The 16069-nt window shown below is 52.2% G+C and overlaps 1 protein-coding gene across 1 annotated transcript; it reads left to right on the forward strand.

The window, feature by feature from the left end:
* The first annotated feature begins 749 nt into the window (after positions 1–749).
* On the forward strand, positions 750–9422 carry CD3E (CD3e molecule). The gene is made up of 8 exons (XM_036258689.1): positions 750–798; positions 898–1001; positions 3297–3317; positions 5961–5984; positions 6392–6616; positions 7417–7584; positions 8118–8164; positions 9197–9422. Exons 2-8 carry the CDS (start codon positions 953–955, stop codon positions 9251–9253), a joined length of 591 nt encoding a protein of 196 aa, XP_036114582.1. The 5' UTR covers positions 750–798; positions 898–952; the 3' UTR covers positions 9254–9422.
* The last annotated feature ends 6647 nt before the right edge of the window (positions 9423–16069 follow it).

The raw sequence follows: 16069 nt of genomic DNA on the forward strand, positions 1-16069 counted from the left end.
ATGGAGTACTATGCAGCTGTAAGAAAAAAGATCTCTTATCCTTTGAGACAACATGGAGGGACCTGGAGAGTATTATCCTAAGGGAAACAAGCCAAGCAGAGAAAGACAAGTTTCACATGATCTCACTTATTTGTGGAATATAATGAACATAACAGTCTGAGGAACAGGGTAGACCCAGAGATGTGGAAGTAGGGTACAGACTGACAACTCTCAGAAGAGGTGGCGGGGTGGGAGGGGAGAGATAAACCACAGAACTTATATGCATGTACGCATAACCGATGGACACGGACAACAGAGCCGGGTACAGGGTGTGGGGATGGGGAGGAGGGTGTCAATGGGGAAAAAAAGGAGAAACATCTGTAACAAAAATAAATTAATAAAAAAAAGGAAACAAATTTTTTAATAAATAAAATAGTTTTGTAAATATTATAGGCCAAAACAATGGCACCTCGTGGTTTTAAGCCAACATGTATCTGTAAGCCAGCAGCTTTGGGTGATGAGATGCCTGACCCTGCTGCTCTGTGCCCACACACGGTGCTCCTGTCCCTCCTGTCACAGCTGGTTTGGTGGAGGGGCACACGCCAGGCCCAGCTCGGCTGCGTGCATGGTTCCCCGGCTCCTGCCAGTGCTCTGGCTTGTCCTGGGAGAAGGGATGGGCCGCCCTCCCCAGCGGACACAGGTGGCTGTGCCTCCAACGTCTCCGGGTGACGTGGGCCCGCAGGCGAGGCCCCGCCGCACTTCCTGTGTGGGGCTCAGACACCTGCCGCCCCTCGCCCTGGGCGCCTGCTGCGGGTGATGGTGAGTCTCCCTCCCAAAGCCCCTCATCCCGCCCCGGGCCACGGCCCAGGGTCGCCTTCTGCAGCAGGGGTTGGAAAAGGCTTTTGGTTTCCTTTCCAGAAGCGCTAGGCCAAGCGGCCTCCATCTGAGATCGAGTCCGTGTGCAGTGGGGACCATGCCGTCGGGCCGCCTCTGGGGAGTCCTGGGGCTCTGCCTCCTGTCAGGTGAGCAGGCCGGGCTGGAGGTGGCCGGGCCCACAGCCCCGCCGCAGCTGCGGGCAGCAGGGGTGATCGCGCGGTGTCTGCTCAGGGACCGGGGCTGGAGGCCGGGGGAACAGGGCCCTGGGGGCTACGGGGACCTTTCAGGCAGCAGCCGAACAAAAGCAGTGGCTGATCGATCTGCGAAAGCCCGGTGGTCTCTGTGCCTTCACGAACCGCCCGCCCTTGAGGCCCGGTTCCAGCGACATGGGAAGAGCCACCACTGCGCCCTGCGTGGGGAGACGGGACAGCTGTAGGCGCCGCCAGCTCAGTGAGCGAGACAAGAAAACACTGCACACTTTTCAGTCCTTCTCAGTGGTTCGAGAGCTTTCGATCGTTTAGTCCTTTTTGTTGTTGTTGTGTTTTAAATCGGCGGTTCTCAACCTGTGGGTCGCGACCCCCTTGGGGTCGAAAGACCTTTTCACGGATAACCTGAGACATAACAGCAGCAAAATTACAGTTATGAAGTAGCAACGAAAATAATTTTATGGTTGGGAGCCACCACAACAGGAGGAACTGTGTTAAAGGGTCGCGGCATCAGGAAGGTTGAGAACCGCTGTTTAAATCCTCACCCAAGGACATGTTTCCATTTATCTTCAGACAGAGTGTTAGGGAGGGAAAAAGAGAGAAACATTGACGTGAGAGGGACACATCGACTGGCTGCCTCCTGCACGACCCCAACCAGGGCCAGGGACAAACCACAGCCGAGGTACATGCCCTTGGCTGGAATCGAACCTGCGACTCTTTGGTCCACGGGCTGATGCTCTAACCACTGAGCAAAACCGGCCAGAGCTAGTTTAGTCCTTTTTGAAGCAAGGTAGAATAACAAATAACCAAGAGTCTTTCCGATATCTCGCATAAGATAAATTTTTTTAAAGTTTAAGGTTGCCATTTATTGAGTCCTAGATACTGCGTAAAAAGAAATTCTTTGTACGTGCTAACAAAGTTAACTCCTACCTCCATCTCGGAAGGGGAGCATGACCTCCTCTGTTTTATAGATGAAGAAACTAACACTCAAAGAAGTTAAATAACTTGCTTAAAGCCACACCGCGAGCCCTAAAACTGAGCTGTCTGTCCACGAGGCCTGTGCTCTTAATGACTGCAGGACAGGGGCAAACCCGCTGGCCCGGGTGTGTCAGAGACCTAGAAAATGCTCTCACACGGGCTCCTAAGCCAGAGCCACAGCCTTCATGTCTCCACTTCCTGCCTCGTCCGGAGTTTCTCAAGCTGAAGGAACACACGAGTCACCCAGGGTCTCGTTCAGCTGCCGCTTCAGCTACAGGGGTCTGGATTAGGGACTGCCCTCCTGCCTTTCTAACAAGCTCTGGGCTTATTCGTCTGCTGCTGGTCCAGGGAACACATTTTGAGTGTCAAGGGGCAGGGCGTGACTCCTGCAGGAAGTAATCAGGCATTTTTCTTAGAGGCCTATCGTATGAAGTATGCTTTGCAGAGAGACAGAGGGAGGAGGGGGGAGAGAGTCAGGGAGGGAGGGGGAGAGAGAGAGAGATTGAGTATCAAAGACCCAAGCTCTCCTAAAAAGGTTGCACCAGGAGAATGAGAGTGTGCCCAGTCTGCTCTGGGTATAGGAGAGGGGCAGAGGGGTACAGTGTCCCCCTGATGTAGAGGCTATTGGTAAAAGAAAAGTCCAAGTATACAGACAGCTTTCAGCTTTCGGGCAAATCCAAGAACACTGGTCACTGTGCTGAATGCGTTTATCGCTGAGTGAGGGGATCAGAAGGGCCCAGTGGAAATGTGATCAGGCCTTTCTGTGGACAGACTGTAGCTGATGAGTAATCAGAGTTTCAGATATTTTCATCTGTGTCTCAAGCACAAAACAAATGGAAAGACTGAAACATCAGACACGCGGGAGCCAGAGACGGAACAAGAATGCTTGTACCTGACCAAGAGTTGTTTTTCTTCCTCGTCGGAGACGGAGCCCTTCAATTTTCAAAATGCAAATTGGCTGCAAAATGCTATTGCTATTTCTCCTCCAGTCACCCAAAAATCTCCCCCACCCCCCAGCTTTTTCTGACTTCTATTTGCCAAATATTGTGTTTTTATGTTCAATGCTAGGTGTTTTCTTGCTCAGTTCATCCCTGGTGGACTGGGAATTGGGGATACAGAGATGATTGATTCCACAGTGTTTGGGCAGGACTTTCAGATGTTCAGACAAGGTCAGACAAGACCACAGCACTTCCTCTGCCTGGAATTTCAAGCACTTAACATTTACTAACTCTTTTTCTCTCACTGTTTGTTTTCTAGTTGGTGCTTTGGGGGATGAAGGTGAGATACTCTTTCTTTGTTATGAAATCAGCCCGCATGCTTTGTATCGATGAAGGCAGCTTCCTCTGGACCTCCCACGGAGCTGCCATGGGGACCAATAAAAGGGGAGTCTGCCATCTTGGCCTTTGCCTTTCTTTGTAAGTCTGGAGATAGTTCTGGCCAAGAAGAGGGAAACGACAGAGACCATAGGAGATAGTGAGTCTTGAACATTCAAAAGGAAAGAAATGGAGACTATTAAATTAAGTTGAATGTGCTGACTGTTTTCGTTTGCTTGCATTCCATGTCCGGTGTGAGATTCTGCAGAGGGTATGTGGCTGGAAGGAATGCGTGCAGTGAATAAGCCTCTGGAGCAGCATTGGAGGCACATCAGAACCTCATGAGCAAATACGCTGAACGTGTGTGCATGTGTGTGTGTATGTGTGCACTTGCTTACGAGTGTGCCTGGCCTGGACTTATTTTCTCAATCATAGCAGTAGAGTCAAAAGAGTGTCCCAATATTGGAAGCCTTTCTATTTCATCAGCTCCTCCAATCTGTGTTTAAAGGCAGTCACGGTGCCAATCTACCTTCCCTTGCACTGCCTAATTTGTACGTGACCTCGGGACCCTATTATTTGGCCTTGCAGCATGCTCTAAAGTCACATTATTGATGAATGGGACATGTCAAAAGCACTGGTATGTTTCAGGGTAGCTCATCTCTTTCCCACGCTATCACGTACGTAAAATCTTTGTGACCACACATCCTACTTCTAAGCATAAACATCTAGGCCTTTGTGTGAGCCTGTGTCAGTCTAAGCTCTGCTACTAAGTTTGTGCCAATAAAAGTCGAGAGCAGTTTGCTTTACATCTCCTTTTCCATCAAACACACCAAGCAGGGTTAAATGTCTGTTTACTTTTAAATTACTTTATTTATGATTTTTAATTTAGTTAATGTTTTTGAAAAATGTCACTGCTGAAAAATTATTTTTAAATCAAAATAATATCGACTATCTATCGTCATTATACTCAACTCCCAAGTGTTAGCAGATGGCGAACCTAGAGAATGACTTGTTTGCATCCATGTGATCTCGGCCAGAGCTACCTGAGCGAGCGGGTCAGTAGTTAGGTCTGTTCTCCAGGGCAGAAGAATCTTAAGAAGGAAAGGGAGAAACTAACTGACATTTTTCTTAAGCATCTGCATACTTCATCCATTTTTACCTTCATAATCCATTTAATTCTCACAAATACCTTGGGAGGTAGATTTCTTTTTAAAATATGTTTTTATTGGTTTTTTAGAGAGAGAGGAAGAGAGAGAGAGACAGAAACATCCATGTGAGAGAGAAACGTTGCTCAGCTGCCTCCTGCACGCCCCCCACTAGGGATCCAGCCACAACCCAGGCATGTGCTCTGACCGGGAATCGAACCGGGACCTCTCAGTCTATGGGACGATGCTCAATCCACTGAGCCACACCACCTGGGCGTGGTAGATGTTTTATATCTCCATTTTCCAGATAAGAAACTGAGGCTTAGAGAAGTTTAAATGGCTTGCCCTCGGTCACAGCCCAAGCATCTGGATTCAAACACAGGCCTCTGGCTCCGCCCAGCAGTCTGTCCCCAATAGCACAGGGTAGTGAAACACCCCCAGCAGACAGAGGGCTGTCTCCTTGCACCACCATGTCCTCTCTCTTCCAGTTGTCATATCCAGGCTCAAACATGCCCTGGTGCTGCCCAGTGTCCCATTCACGAGTCTTCCAGAAATGAGGGTACCTCCCGGCCCCCCATCTCTGGGGCAAAACTGCCGGCCATGGGGAATGTGGCTGGATCCCCAACTCCCTAATGGACTTCAGCCACCCACACCAAGAGGTCCAGTCTCTGACAAAAAGAGCTGAGAGTTGATCATACTCAGGTATATTTGAAGGAAATCCACTTTTTATGGGGAAGAACCGTTCCCTTACCATGTGTCTAGGGCTCCCCACCCTTGAGGGCAGTGACAGAGAAGGTGTGTGGCGTGAGAAAGATGTCGATCTCTGTGATGAGGGGTTCTGTCAGCTATAAGAAAGAACTGAATCATGAAACAAGGGCCAGCCCAGGCATCCGCAGTTCAGAAACGTGGAGGTCTTGATCGCTCAGAAGCCCGCTGCGTGTCTGCGTGGCACGTGGTTCTCACTAACGCAAGAGGGTGAGCTGGAAGACATCTGAAACTTTTCAGCTGTAGGATTTGAAGAGTTTCTAAGCTTCGGTGGGTCCAGACCAGGGAGCACACACTGGGCCCCGGCGGGGTGGCTCAGACGGTTAGAGTGTCGTCCCAATACACCAAGGTTGCAGGTTCAATCCCAGTCAGGGCGCATACAAGAATCAACCAATGGGTGCATCGGTGAGGGGAACAGCACGTTGACATTTCTCTCTCTCTCTCTCAAATCAATCAATCGATTTTTTCTTAAAACAGCACATGCTGGTATATTCTCAATTTGATGTAACCCGGTTGTATCCGTAAAGCTTACTCATGGGCTGACTGCATATCTCACCTTTAAGGCCTGGGAGTCCTTACAGGATGGACCCTCTCTGAGAGTCCCTGGGGCAGTGTCCAGTCTCATTTGAAACTGCTCACCTACGATTTAAACTTACACCAACGATTTTCTTACCGTTCTTTCCTCTTTTCATTTTCAGACGAACAGCCACCGATCCCAAAACGTAAGTAGCCCGTTCTTTGAGGCCTGCAGGTCAGTGTGGACAGAGGACAGGAATTGATTGAGAGAGAGGATCCCAAGGACTGGGGTCCTCCCAACGTTGTGGTTCCAACTCCCGTTCTAGAAGCATAGCAAACTGCGACTTTTACGAGTCTTTCTTTACTTCCGTTCTCCCCTACCCAAGTCCACGCCCAGACTCTAAAGTCACTTTCAAAGGGTCATCTAGCCCCCCTTTTGCATCCCCCCCCCCACACCCTCCAGCCAGCAGAGCTCCCTTCGGACGAGAAAGTCTAAGGCCTGAAGGACCGATGACTTTCTGCATCTGGTTGGCTCCTTTGTTACTAATTTGCATTTCCTGACATCTTCCTGGTTTCTTCTTCCAATTCCCCTTCTGTTCTCTCCATCCCCCAGCATTTGCAGTCTCCATCTCCGGAACCAGGGTGGAGCTGACGTGCCCTGTGGCTCCTAGTACTGATCCAATAGAGTGGGAACTAAATGGTGTAAAAGTACCCGATGAACAGGAGGACCACCTATTACTAGAGAAGTTTTCAGAAACGAAACACAATGGCTACTATACCTGCTACAAAAGGGACTCGAAGGAGAAGCGTACCAATTATCTCTACTTGAAAGCACGAGGTAACATGGCCCGCATCCTAAGCGCTACAAGACTCTGTAGGAAGGACCATCTCAAAGGGGCCCCTCAGTCACCCCCCTAACCAGCTCACAGTCCCTCGCCTCTGTATGCCTCTCCCACACTCAGTACTGGGCCTGTCTGGGGCCACACACATCAGTGTTTTCTGACACACAGATTACACGATGGGACAGTCTAGGTAAGTTCAGTCTGCACCCGATCGAAAACAACACCTTCTCAAGACGCGAGGCCGCTAACCCCTTTGCGTTCCCGCGCACCAGAGTTATGGCGCAGCGATGTGAATTCAGCTGATGCTTTTGTCCAGAGATGCAATCTCCAAAAGGACTTGCAGAAGAGACGGTCACAAAATGTCAGAAGCTAAGGCATAACGATACATCCCGATGATAGCTACATTATGGAGTGCTTATTGTTTCAAGCACTACAGCAACAGACTTGCTTGGGGGATTTTTTTTTAACGTAATCCTCGCAACAACCATATGAGTTCATTTATTCCCATTTTATAGATGAGGGAACAGAGTCTTGGGGAGTTGAAAACATACTTTACAGTCCTCACAGCTAGTGAGCCACGGAGCTGGGACTCGAACCCCGACTGTCTGGGCCAGAGCTGCCCCGCGTAACAGCCACACTGTGTCTGTGGCCGTGACATACTGAAGGGAGGGCCCGGCCCTGCTCTGGCTCCCATGTGAGGGGGGAGGGAGAATCGCCTTCACGCGTCCCTCGGGCGTCCCCCGTGCGCTGTGCCTTCCCCCCCGTGACTCCGCCTGTTCTCCCCCGCCCCCCGCAGTGTGCGAGAACTGCGTGGAGGTGGATCTGGTGGCCGTGGCCGGGGTCATCGTGGTGGACGTCTGCATCACGCTCGGCTTGCTGCTGCTGGTGTACTACTGGAGCAAGAACAGGAAGGCCAAGGCCAAGCCTGTGACCAGAGGGGTCGGAGCTGGCGGCAGGCCTGGCGGTACGGGCGTGGAGCGGGCGGGAGGAGAGTCCCACCAGGGGGGTGTCCAGCTTCGGGGCGGGGGCGGGTACACACGGTTCCAGGCAGCTCTATGGGGCGTCCGCTAGGTTGTCAAGATCTTGACAGAGGGTTTCTCATCTCCGGTCACACTCTCCTTCCCGCCTTAGAAAAGTGTGGACGCTCCTGACTGGACGGCCTTCCTCCAGGGCCTGTCCCTGCTCGGACGGTCAGACCCTGCCCAGCCCGCGGGGGAGGCCTTGGGACACTAGTTTCCGCCTTTTCCTCTGAGAAGGAAACAGTGGCACCCCGGGCTGAGGACAATCCCAACAGGAAAAGAACAGGGGGGGCACTCACGGTGGGGGGCACTCACGGTGGGGGGGGGTGCGGATCGAAGGAAGAACAGAAAAGGTGGCTGGCAGGCAAAGGGAGGGGTGGAGACCAAGCAGGTTTGCCATCCTGGGTCTGGGCCTCATTCCATCAGGTTGGTGTTCCCACGCAAAAATAAATCTTTCTCCCTCACCCACCCCCCACAGGACAAAGCAAGGAGAGGCCACCGCCTGTCCCCAATCCGGACTATGAGGTAACCAGGGATGGAGGGGAGACAAGGGAAGGAGGACAGACAAGGGATGGCGGGGAGACGGGGTCTGTCTGTGGGAGGAGCGCAGGCGGGTGTGCTCACCGGGCCAGACACCTGAGAGCCCTCACTGGGCTGCAGAGCGATGCCCCCTGCCCGCCTCTGCCTCCTTCGCCGTAAGCGGGGCCAGCGGGCGGCTGCGCGGCTGCCACACCCGGAGCGGCTGGCGTATGTGTTCATCAGCTGGGACACAGCTGTGGGGATAGCACAGAGGGGAGTTTTTATCCTCACCCGAGGACACTTTGCCTTTATCTTCAGTTAGAGCAGGAGGGAGAGAGGGAAGAAGAGAGAGAGAGAGAGAGACTGAGTGGCTGCCACCCACACGACCCAACCAGGGCCGGGGACAAACTGCAACTGAGGCACGTGCCCTTAGCGGGAACCGAACCCAGGTGTCTCTGGACCGCAGGCCGACGCTCTAACCGCTGAGCCAAACGGGCCAGGGCCACATGTAAATTCTAACGTGATGAACTCAGGGTTGATGTCCCTCCAGTGCACACCAGGACCGTCATGCCAGCTGCTGAATTATTACAATACTTCACTGATCAATATATTGCCCCAAGCTCCCCCTCGCCCCAGCGCCTACCGCCAGATCACAGGCTCGCCCCCACTGCGCTGTCTCTTGACCGGACAGCGGAAGACGCCCTGCTGGGCACAGGAGAACTCACTGGGACTCCCCTGAGCGCTGGCGGTGTGCACAGCCCACTGTTAGATGTTTCCAATATCACGCGGTAGTGATATCAGCCCAGGGTAGTCGCTGGCCCGGGAGTGACTGAGAAGTGTGTCTTTAGAGCCCCATTTTTGAGCTGGGAAAGCTGAGACTCACAGGAGGGGACCAGATCTAGGCTATTACCAGCCAGTGCCAAGCCGGAGGACCAGCCTGCCTCCTGACCCAGTCCAAGGTTCCTTCCATTGCACTAAAGCTAGATGTTCAGAGACCCACGTCTCCCCTCCCGCTGACGTCCCTCTGTCCACCTCCAGCCCATCAGAAAAGGCCAGCGGGACCTGTATTCCGGACTGAATCAGAGAGGCATCTGACAGCGCTCAGGACACTGCCTCCCACTGGCCAGGCCTGGCTCCTCCTCTCCAGGCACCTGCTACTCCCTGGACCCCACAGGACTACTCCTCCGCCCCGCGCCTGCAGCCTTGCCCCTCCTCCTTCCTGCCTCTTCTGCGGGAGCCCAGTCCTCGGACACTGCTGCCTCGTGGTCCTTCGACCATCATTGCTACTCACGCCCAGCCTGGCCCGCGCCCTTGTCCGGATGTGTTCCTTCTGTATTCGCCACCACTCGCAACTCCTTTCTTCTCTGTTGGACGTTACTGCTCCCTGTGGTTCCCTCCTTTCCCTGCATATACGGCACCCGCACCCCTAACTGTTCCATCTGCCTTTCTGCGCTCCCAGCTCTGTCTTTGGCGACCCTCTGCGGGAACGCACAGGGTAAATGTTAGCAGAGGCCTTGGCCCAGAACCAGCCCTGTGTCCTCTCGCCCTGTCCCCACTGTGGCCCCTGCATGGTCATTTCCATCTCCATGGCAAGAACTAACTGTACCGCCTGCCGGTGTGGCTTGGCGGTTGAGCGTTGTCTGTGCACCAAGAGGTCGCTGGTTTGAATCCTGGTCAGGGCACATGCGTGCAGGAGGCAGCCAATCGATGTTTCTATCTGTCTCTTTCTTTCCCTTCCTCTCTCTCTAAAATAAATCAATAAAAACGTATTTTAAAAAAACTTTAAGTGTACTTGGCTAAAAGAATTGCTGTCCCTCTTCTGGGAGCCTCAGACTGAGGTTGCCCTGCGGCCCAAAACAACTCGGATCCTTCCCATCGTTAACAACACTCCCAGCTGCGGTCCCTGTGTTCACAGTGGCTGGGACATCATCAGAAGCTCTCTTTGGAGAGGGCATAGGGAATACTTGAGAAAGAGAGAGAGAAACAATGAGTCGTTTGACTAACTTCTCTTGGAGAAAAACATCAAGGGTGGCAGAGAGAGACTGATGGGTCCCTACAGAGTGGTCCGTTCACAAAATGGGTGGGACAGAAACACGGGCCTTAAAAGGCAGATGAAGCCCTGGCCGGTTTGGCTCAGTGGTTGGAGCATCGGCCGGCGGACCAGAGTCCTGGGTTCGGATCCCGCTAGGGGCACGTACGTCGGTTGCAGTTTGTTCCCGGCCCCAGTTGGGGTCACGTGGATGACAACCACTCGATGTGTCTCTCTCACATCGATATTTCTCTCTCTCTCCCCCTCCCGCTCAATCTCAAGATAAATGCAAAAAAACATGTCCTCAGGTAAGGATTTAAAAAAAAAAAAGGCATCCGAAGGTGGCAGACGGAAGAGAGGAGGTGCAAGGGGGCTAGGAGACAGGACACAGATTTGCACAAGTGGCTCCACCACTTACTGGCTAGGTGGCCGTGGGCACATCCCTGAGCCTCTCCCTGCTTCTCTGCCCTCCCCTGAAAGTCAGATATGCTAACAAGTCGACGCAGGCAGCCCGGGTGACGTGTCAAGGGCCCGGGGCCAGGTATGATCTGTGACACCCTGTGCAGTGAGAGATTGGGTCTGTCTTCACCATGGCTGCCTTCCCGGTGCCCAGAACAGAGCCTGGCACCGCGGGGCTCGGTGGGGAATTCATGTGAAGGAAGCGGCAGACCACCCCAGGGCCACAGTCAGGGGTCTGGCCGCCGCGCACCGGCCGCGGCCTCCAGTGACAGGACTTCAGTGACAGGGCCACGGGGACGGCCGGGTCCTGGGCTCACCGCGGGCGAGGAGGAAACGCTTCTGAAAGGTGGCTTCTGCGAGATTAACTCTCCTGTGAGTGAGCAGATACGTTTCTATCAGAGTTTTGGTTAACGTTTTCATAAACGAACACTCCCTGTCTCATGAAAGACAAGAAAAAGTAGAGCAGGCCCCGGAGGTGGGGTAGGAAGTGCCCTGCACCGTGAGAGGCTGCAGCCCGAACCTGCTGCCCGGGGGGGGGGGGGGGGGGGGGGGGGGGGGGGGGGGGGCAGGATGTGGGCTGTGGCAGCCAGTGGGGGGTGGGGTGCCACCGCAGCCAGAGGCCGGCGTGGGAGGCTTTTTCCTGCCTCCCAGGGCACATGCGCAGGTGCACAGACGGGAGGCCCAAGCCTGAGGGTTCATCTCCGTCCAGCTCAAGCCCGTGGGCCCTCTTCCCTCTCTCTCTGCTCTCAGAAGCCTCCCTGCTGACCACAGGGCTATTTATGTATGTGACCAGCACTGAGAAGCCATTTGTGGCGGGCAGCCCTCCCCACTCGGCCTGGGGCTTGTGACGACAGTTTCTGTTTGAGGGTCCCCGCTGAAACGCTGCTTCTTCCCTAAAGTCTCAACACATGCTCACAGGGAGTGTCCGTGACGTTGACCTTCACCAGCTGGTGATCCGCAGGCTGGCCCAGGGGTGGCGGTTTGGTCCCAGGTACATTTGATGGTGCCCAGTCCACCAGCACGAGAAAAGCAAGAACAGTGAACATTTAGTGAGCATTTGCTCTGCTCTAGCAACTGGGTTAGCACTTTTATCTCACTTAATCCTATGACAACTCGACAGGGTGGGTGGTTTTTCTGGTTTTGGTTTTTGTTTTGTTTTTACATTTTTTCCTCCTTCATTGATTTTAGAGAGAGAGGAAGTGAGAGGGAGAGAGAGAGAGAAGCATCGATGAGAGAAAACATCGACTGGCCACCTCCTGCACGCCCCCCCCCCTGGCCACCTCCTGCACGCCCCCCCCCCCCCGTGATAGGCCCACAACCTGGGCATGTGCACAGCCCGGGAATCGAACCAGTGATCTCTCGATGCAGGGTGGACGCTCAGCCACTGAGCCGCACTGGCCGGACAGGGTACGTGTGCTGTCCTTGTTTACAGGAGAAGATTCGGGGGCTCAGAGAGGGACTCTCGAGGGTTGCACAGTTAGTGCAGAGCAGAGGTGGAGGCAGAAGCCGGGCTGTCTGACGCCAGCGCTCCGAGCGCTGACCCAGGGCCCGCCGGGGTCCTAAGCGTCCTGACTCAGGAGCTCCGTGTGTAATTGCCCGGGTTTCCTTCAAAGAGTGCTCTAATCAGCAGACCAGCACTGTGCTCAGGGGAGACAAGCGAACAGTCCCAGCCTCCAAGGAACCTGCAGTCCCACAAGGGTACCCACACATGCAGGAAGCTAAACGACAGAAGGGCAACTGTGATTGAGCACCACGAGCGCCACAGACTGGGACGGTGTCGAGGAGGGACAGAGAGGGCCGAGGTGGTCAGGAAAGCAACATGGGTAAGGGGCAACTTGATCTGGGCCTTACAAGGAAGGCTGGATCGATTTGAAGACAAAGGAGAAGGCACTCTGCTCACTAAAGATGAAATAGATAACCCAAATAGCCCTTTAGCTATTAAATAAATTTAATGTAGAGTGAAAGACCGTTCCACAAAAAAAAAAAAAAAAAAAAAAAAACCCACGCCCAAATGGCTTCACTGGTGAAATCTACCAAGAATTTAAGAAAGAAATCAAGACAATCTGACACGTACTCGTCCAGAAAATTGAAGAGGGGATACTCCCAACTCGTTCTATGAAGACCAAACTTACCTCGTGTAATGGTTAATTTTAAGTATCAAGCTGAGCCATGGTGGCCAGACATTTAGTCAAACACATCTAGATATTATCGTGAAAGCACTTTTTAGTTGAGCGTAACATGTAAATTGGTAGACTTTAATTAAAGCAAATTCACCCAGCCGGCATGGCTCAGTGGTTGAGCATCGACACTGCACAAAGAGGTTGTGGGTTCGACTCCCGGTCAGGGCACATGCCCAGGTTGTGGGCCCGATCCCCAGTGGGGGGCATGCAGGAGGCAGCCAATCAGTGTTCTTTCTCATCGATGTTTCTATCTCTCGCTCCCTCTCCCTGCCTCTCTCTCTAAAATCAATGAAGAAAAAAAATTGACAGCCTGAAGATGGGGACGGACCGGAGGGAAGGTGAGTGTGGGAGAGAGTGTGAGTGGACGCAAAGTGGACAACAAACCCGAGCAGTGCAGAGACGTGGAGCAGAAGGTCCCTGTGCTGTGGACGGAGCAGCCGGCTACCGCGGTGAGCAGCCCTTCAGGGCGCTTTTCCCTGCTCCGCGGGGAGGTCCCACCATTTGGGGAGATCCCGGGTCTTCCCTGGGAGAAGGCAGTGGGAGCGGCCAGGGCCCAGCAACCTGAGCCCACCAGTGCACCTGGCACCATCGGACCAGTGGACACTCTGTGTAAACACAGACCAGTGCACAGTAGTGGAGCTGCCAAGGTGCCAGTCACTGAAGCTGCAGACATTCCAGAGCCCAGCACCATTCCCCATAATGGCAGCCTGATCAGAGTTGAGATATACCCCCAGCAACAGAGGATAGGGAGCAGACATCCATCCCCAGGCAACAGACCAGCAGCTGAGACCCATCCCCAAAAACTACAGCAAAAGCTGAGCCCCACGGGGCAGCAACACTCCCCAGCGCCCAGCAGCAGGACCTGGGGCTCCACAGAGGCCTATGCAGTCCAGTAGCTCACAAGAGCAGTGTGAAGCCGGAGCCCGAGAGAGACTGGTGTGATCCAGCTGCCAGCCCCCGGGAACTGCAGTGTGCAGGGCACCAGAGAGGCCTGTGTGACCCAGAAGGGACTGTGTGATCTAGTTACCCACAGGGCCTATGGGGTGCTGAAGCACCAGAGAGGTCTGCATGACGCAGCAGGGACTGTGCCATCCAGTTACTCGCAGGACCTGCAGGGTGCAGGGGCACCAGGAAAGCCTGTGCTACCCAGCTGCACACAAGATAGGCACAGAGGATGTGAAAATGGAGGCAGAGTGAGTACAAGCCCCATAGACGATCTCCCAGGACCAATTGAGAATTACAACTAAAATAAAGACAAATCCTTGGAAAAAAGCAACAGAAAAGCAGCAGAACAGGACCATATAACCAGGGACACTGGTAGGATCTGTGGAGGTGCGAGAGGGTGGCGGGTTGGGAGCCCACAGACAGCAGCAGTCTTAACTGTGAGCAGCGCCCTCGTGGGAATAAAGACCAAGCCCGCTCCACAGCACTGAGAGCCAGGAGAGAGCGCTAAAGTAGCCACAGCCACTCACCTGGGGGCTACAGCAGAGGGAGGGCAGACTAGGCTGGAACTCTGTGGGGACACCCGGGATTTGGAGGGCACTCAGTTTTTGCTGAGTTGCGGCCACAAAGGACAGTGGCCAGTGTGCTCCTTCCCAGAGTTGTGGGGGAAAGCAGCAGCCCCCACCCCCCACCTCGGAGATTCAGCCTTTCCCAGGTGAGGCAAAGAAATGCAAATTAAGACTCATTAATAACCAGCATCTATTCCACCCTCTGGAAATCCTCTTATGCAGAACACCAGGACTACATTCCAAGGCACTGAGTAACTGAGACTACTAGCCACCAGGAAAAAGCTAGAGGATAACTGAACCTTTCCTGGGCTTGCAAATCTACCCAGGAAAGTAAGACTTGACAGTGGTGTTTAACGTGGGCCCACCCAGGCTCATCCAAACCCAGTAGAGGGAGCCACAAACAGCAGAACACCAACACCCACAGGGAAAATTTGGCAGGCTCCCAAACCCCCGGAGATAGCCAAAATGGTGAACCAAAGAAACAAATCCCAAATGAAAGAATAAGAGAACTCTATTGAAGATGAGATAAATGAAATGCAGCTAAGCAAATTATAAGAGGTAGAGTTCAGAGCCATGATCTTGAGGAAGCTCAACAGCATGAGTAAAGACATCAGCACCATGAGTAAAGATATAGAAACATTGAAAGCCAACCAACTGGAAATGAAGAATGACATAGCAGAAATTAAGAATACATTGGAAGGACTAACCAGCAGATTAGAGGAAGCTGAGGACCGGATCAGTGAATTAGAAGACAGGGTAGAAAAAATCAACCAATCAGAAAAACAAAAGGAAAAAACAATTAAAAAACAGGAAGAGAGCTTAAGAGAACTGTGGAACAACTGGAAACGTAATAATATTTGCATCATAGGAGTCCCCGAAGAGGAAGAAAATGGGCAAAGATTAGAAAATATATTTGAAGAAATAGTGACAGAAAACTTTCCTAACTTGGTGAAGGAAGAAGGCATTCAAGTTCAAGAAGCACAGAGAGCCCCAAGTAAAAAGAACCCAAACAGGCCCACACCAAGACATATAGTAATTGAAATGCCAAAGATTAAACACAAAGAGAGAATCCTAAAGGCAGCAAGGGATAAGCTACAAGTTACCTACAAAGGAAACCCCATAAGGCTCTCAGCTGACTTCTCAACAGAAACACTACAGACCAGAAGGGAATAGCATAAAGTAATCAAGGTCATGAAAAACAAGGATCTGAATCCAAGACTACTCTACCCAGCAAGGCTATCATTCAAAATAGAAAGTCAAATAAAGAGCTTTTCAGACAAAAAAAAAGGGCTAAGGGGATATATTAACACCAAACCAGCACTGCAAGATATGCTAAAAGGACTGCTATAATTAGTAGAAGAAATAGGACAAAAAATAGAACCACACTAAAAAAATGGCAATAAATAAGTACATATCAATTATCACCTTAAATGTGAATGGTTTGAATGCTCCGATAAGAAGACACAGAGTAGCTGACTGGATAAGAAAACATGACTCACATATATGTTGTTTACAAGAGACCCATCTCACAACAAAAGACACATAGGTTGAAAGTGAAGGGATGGAAAAAAATCTTTCAAGCAAATGGAAAGGAAAAAAAAAAGCTGGGGTAGCAATACTCATATCTGATGAAGTAGATTTCAAAATGAAGGCCATAACTAGAGACAAAGAAGGCCACTACATAATATTGAAAGGATCTATCCAACAGGAAGATATAACCTTGGTAAACATA

This window comes from Molossus molossus, unplaced genomic scaffold (genome assembly GCF_014108415.1).
Source record: "Molossus molossus isolate mMolMol1 unplaced genomic scaffold, mMolMol1.p scaffold_m16_p_13, whole genome shotgun sequence".
NCBI classification, from domain to species: Eukaryota; Metazoa; Chordata; class Mammalia; order Chiroptera; family Molossidae; genus Molossus; species Molossus molossus.

Coding starts and splice junctions, on each gene's coding strand:
- CD3E (XM_036258689.1), top strand. CDS start 953: ATGCCGTCGGGCCGCCTCTGGGGAGTCCTGGGGCTCTGCCTCCTGTCA. Junction 3,318..5,960: donor TGGTGCTTTGGGGGATGAAG/GTGAGATACTCT, acceptor TTTCATTTTCAG/ACGAACAGCCACCGATCCCA. Junction 7,585..8,117: donor AGCTGGCGGCAGGCCTGGCG/GTACGGGCGTGG, acceptor CACCCCCCACAG/GACAAAGCAAGGAGAGGCCA.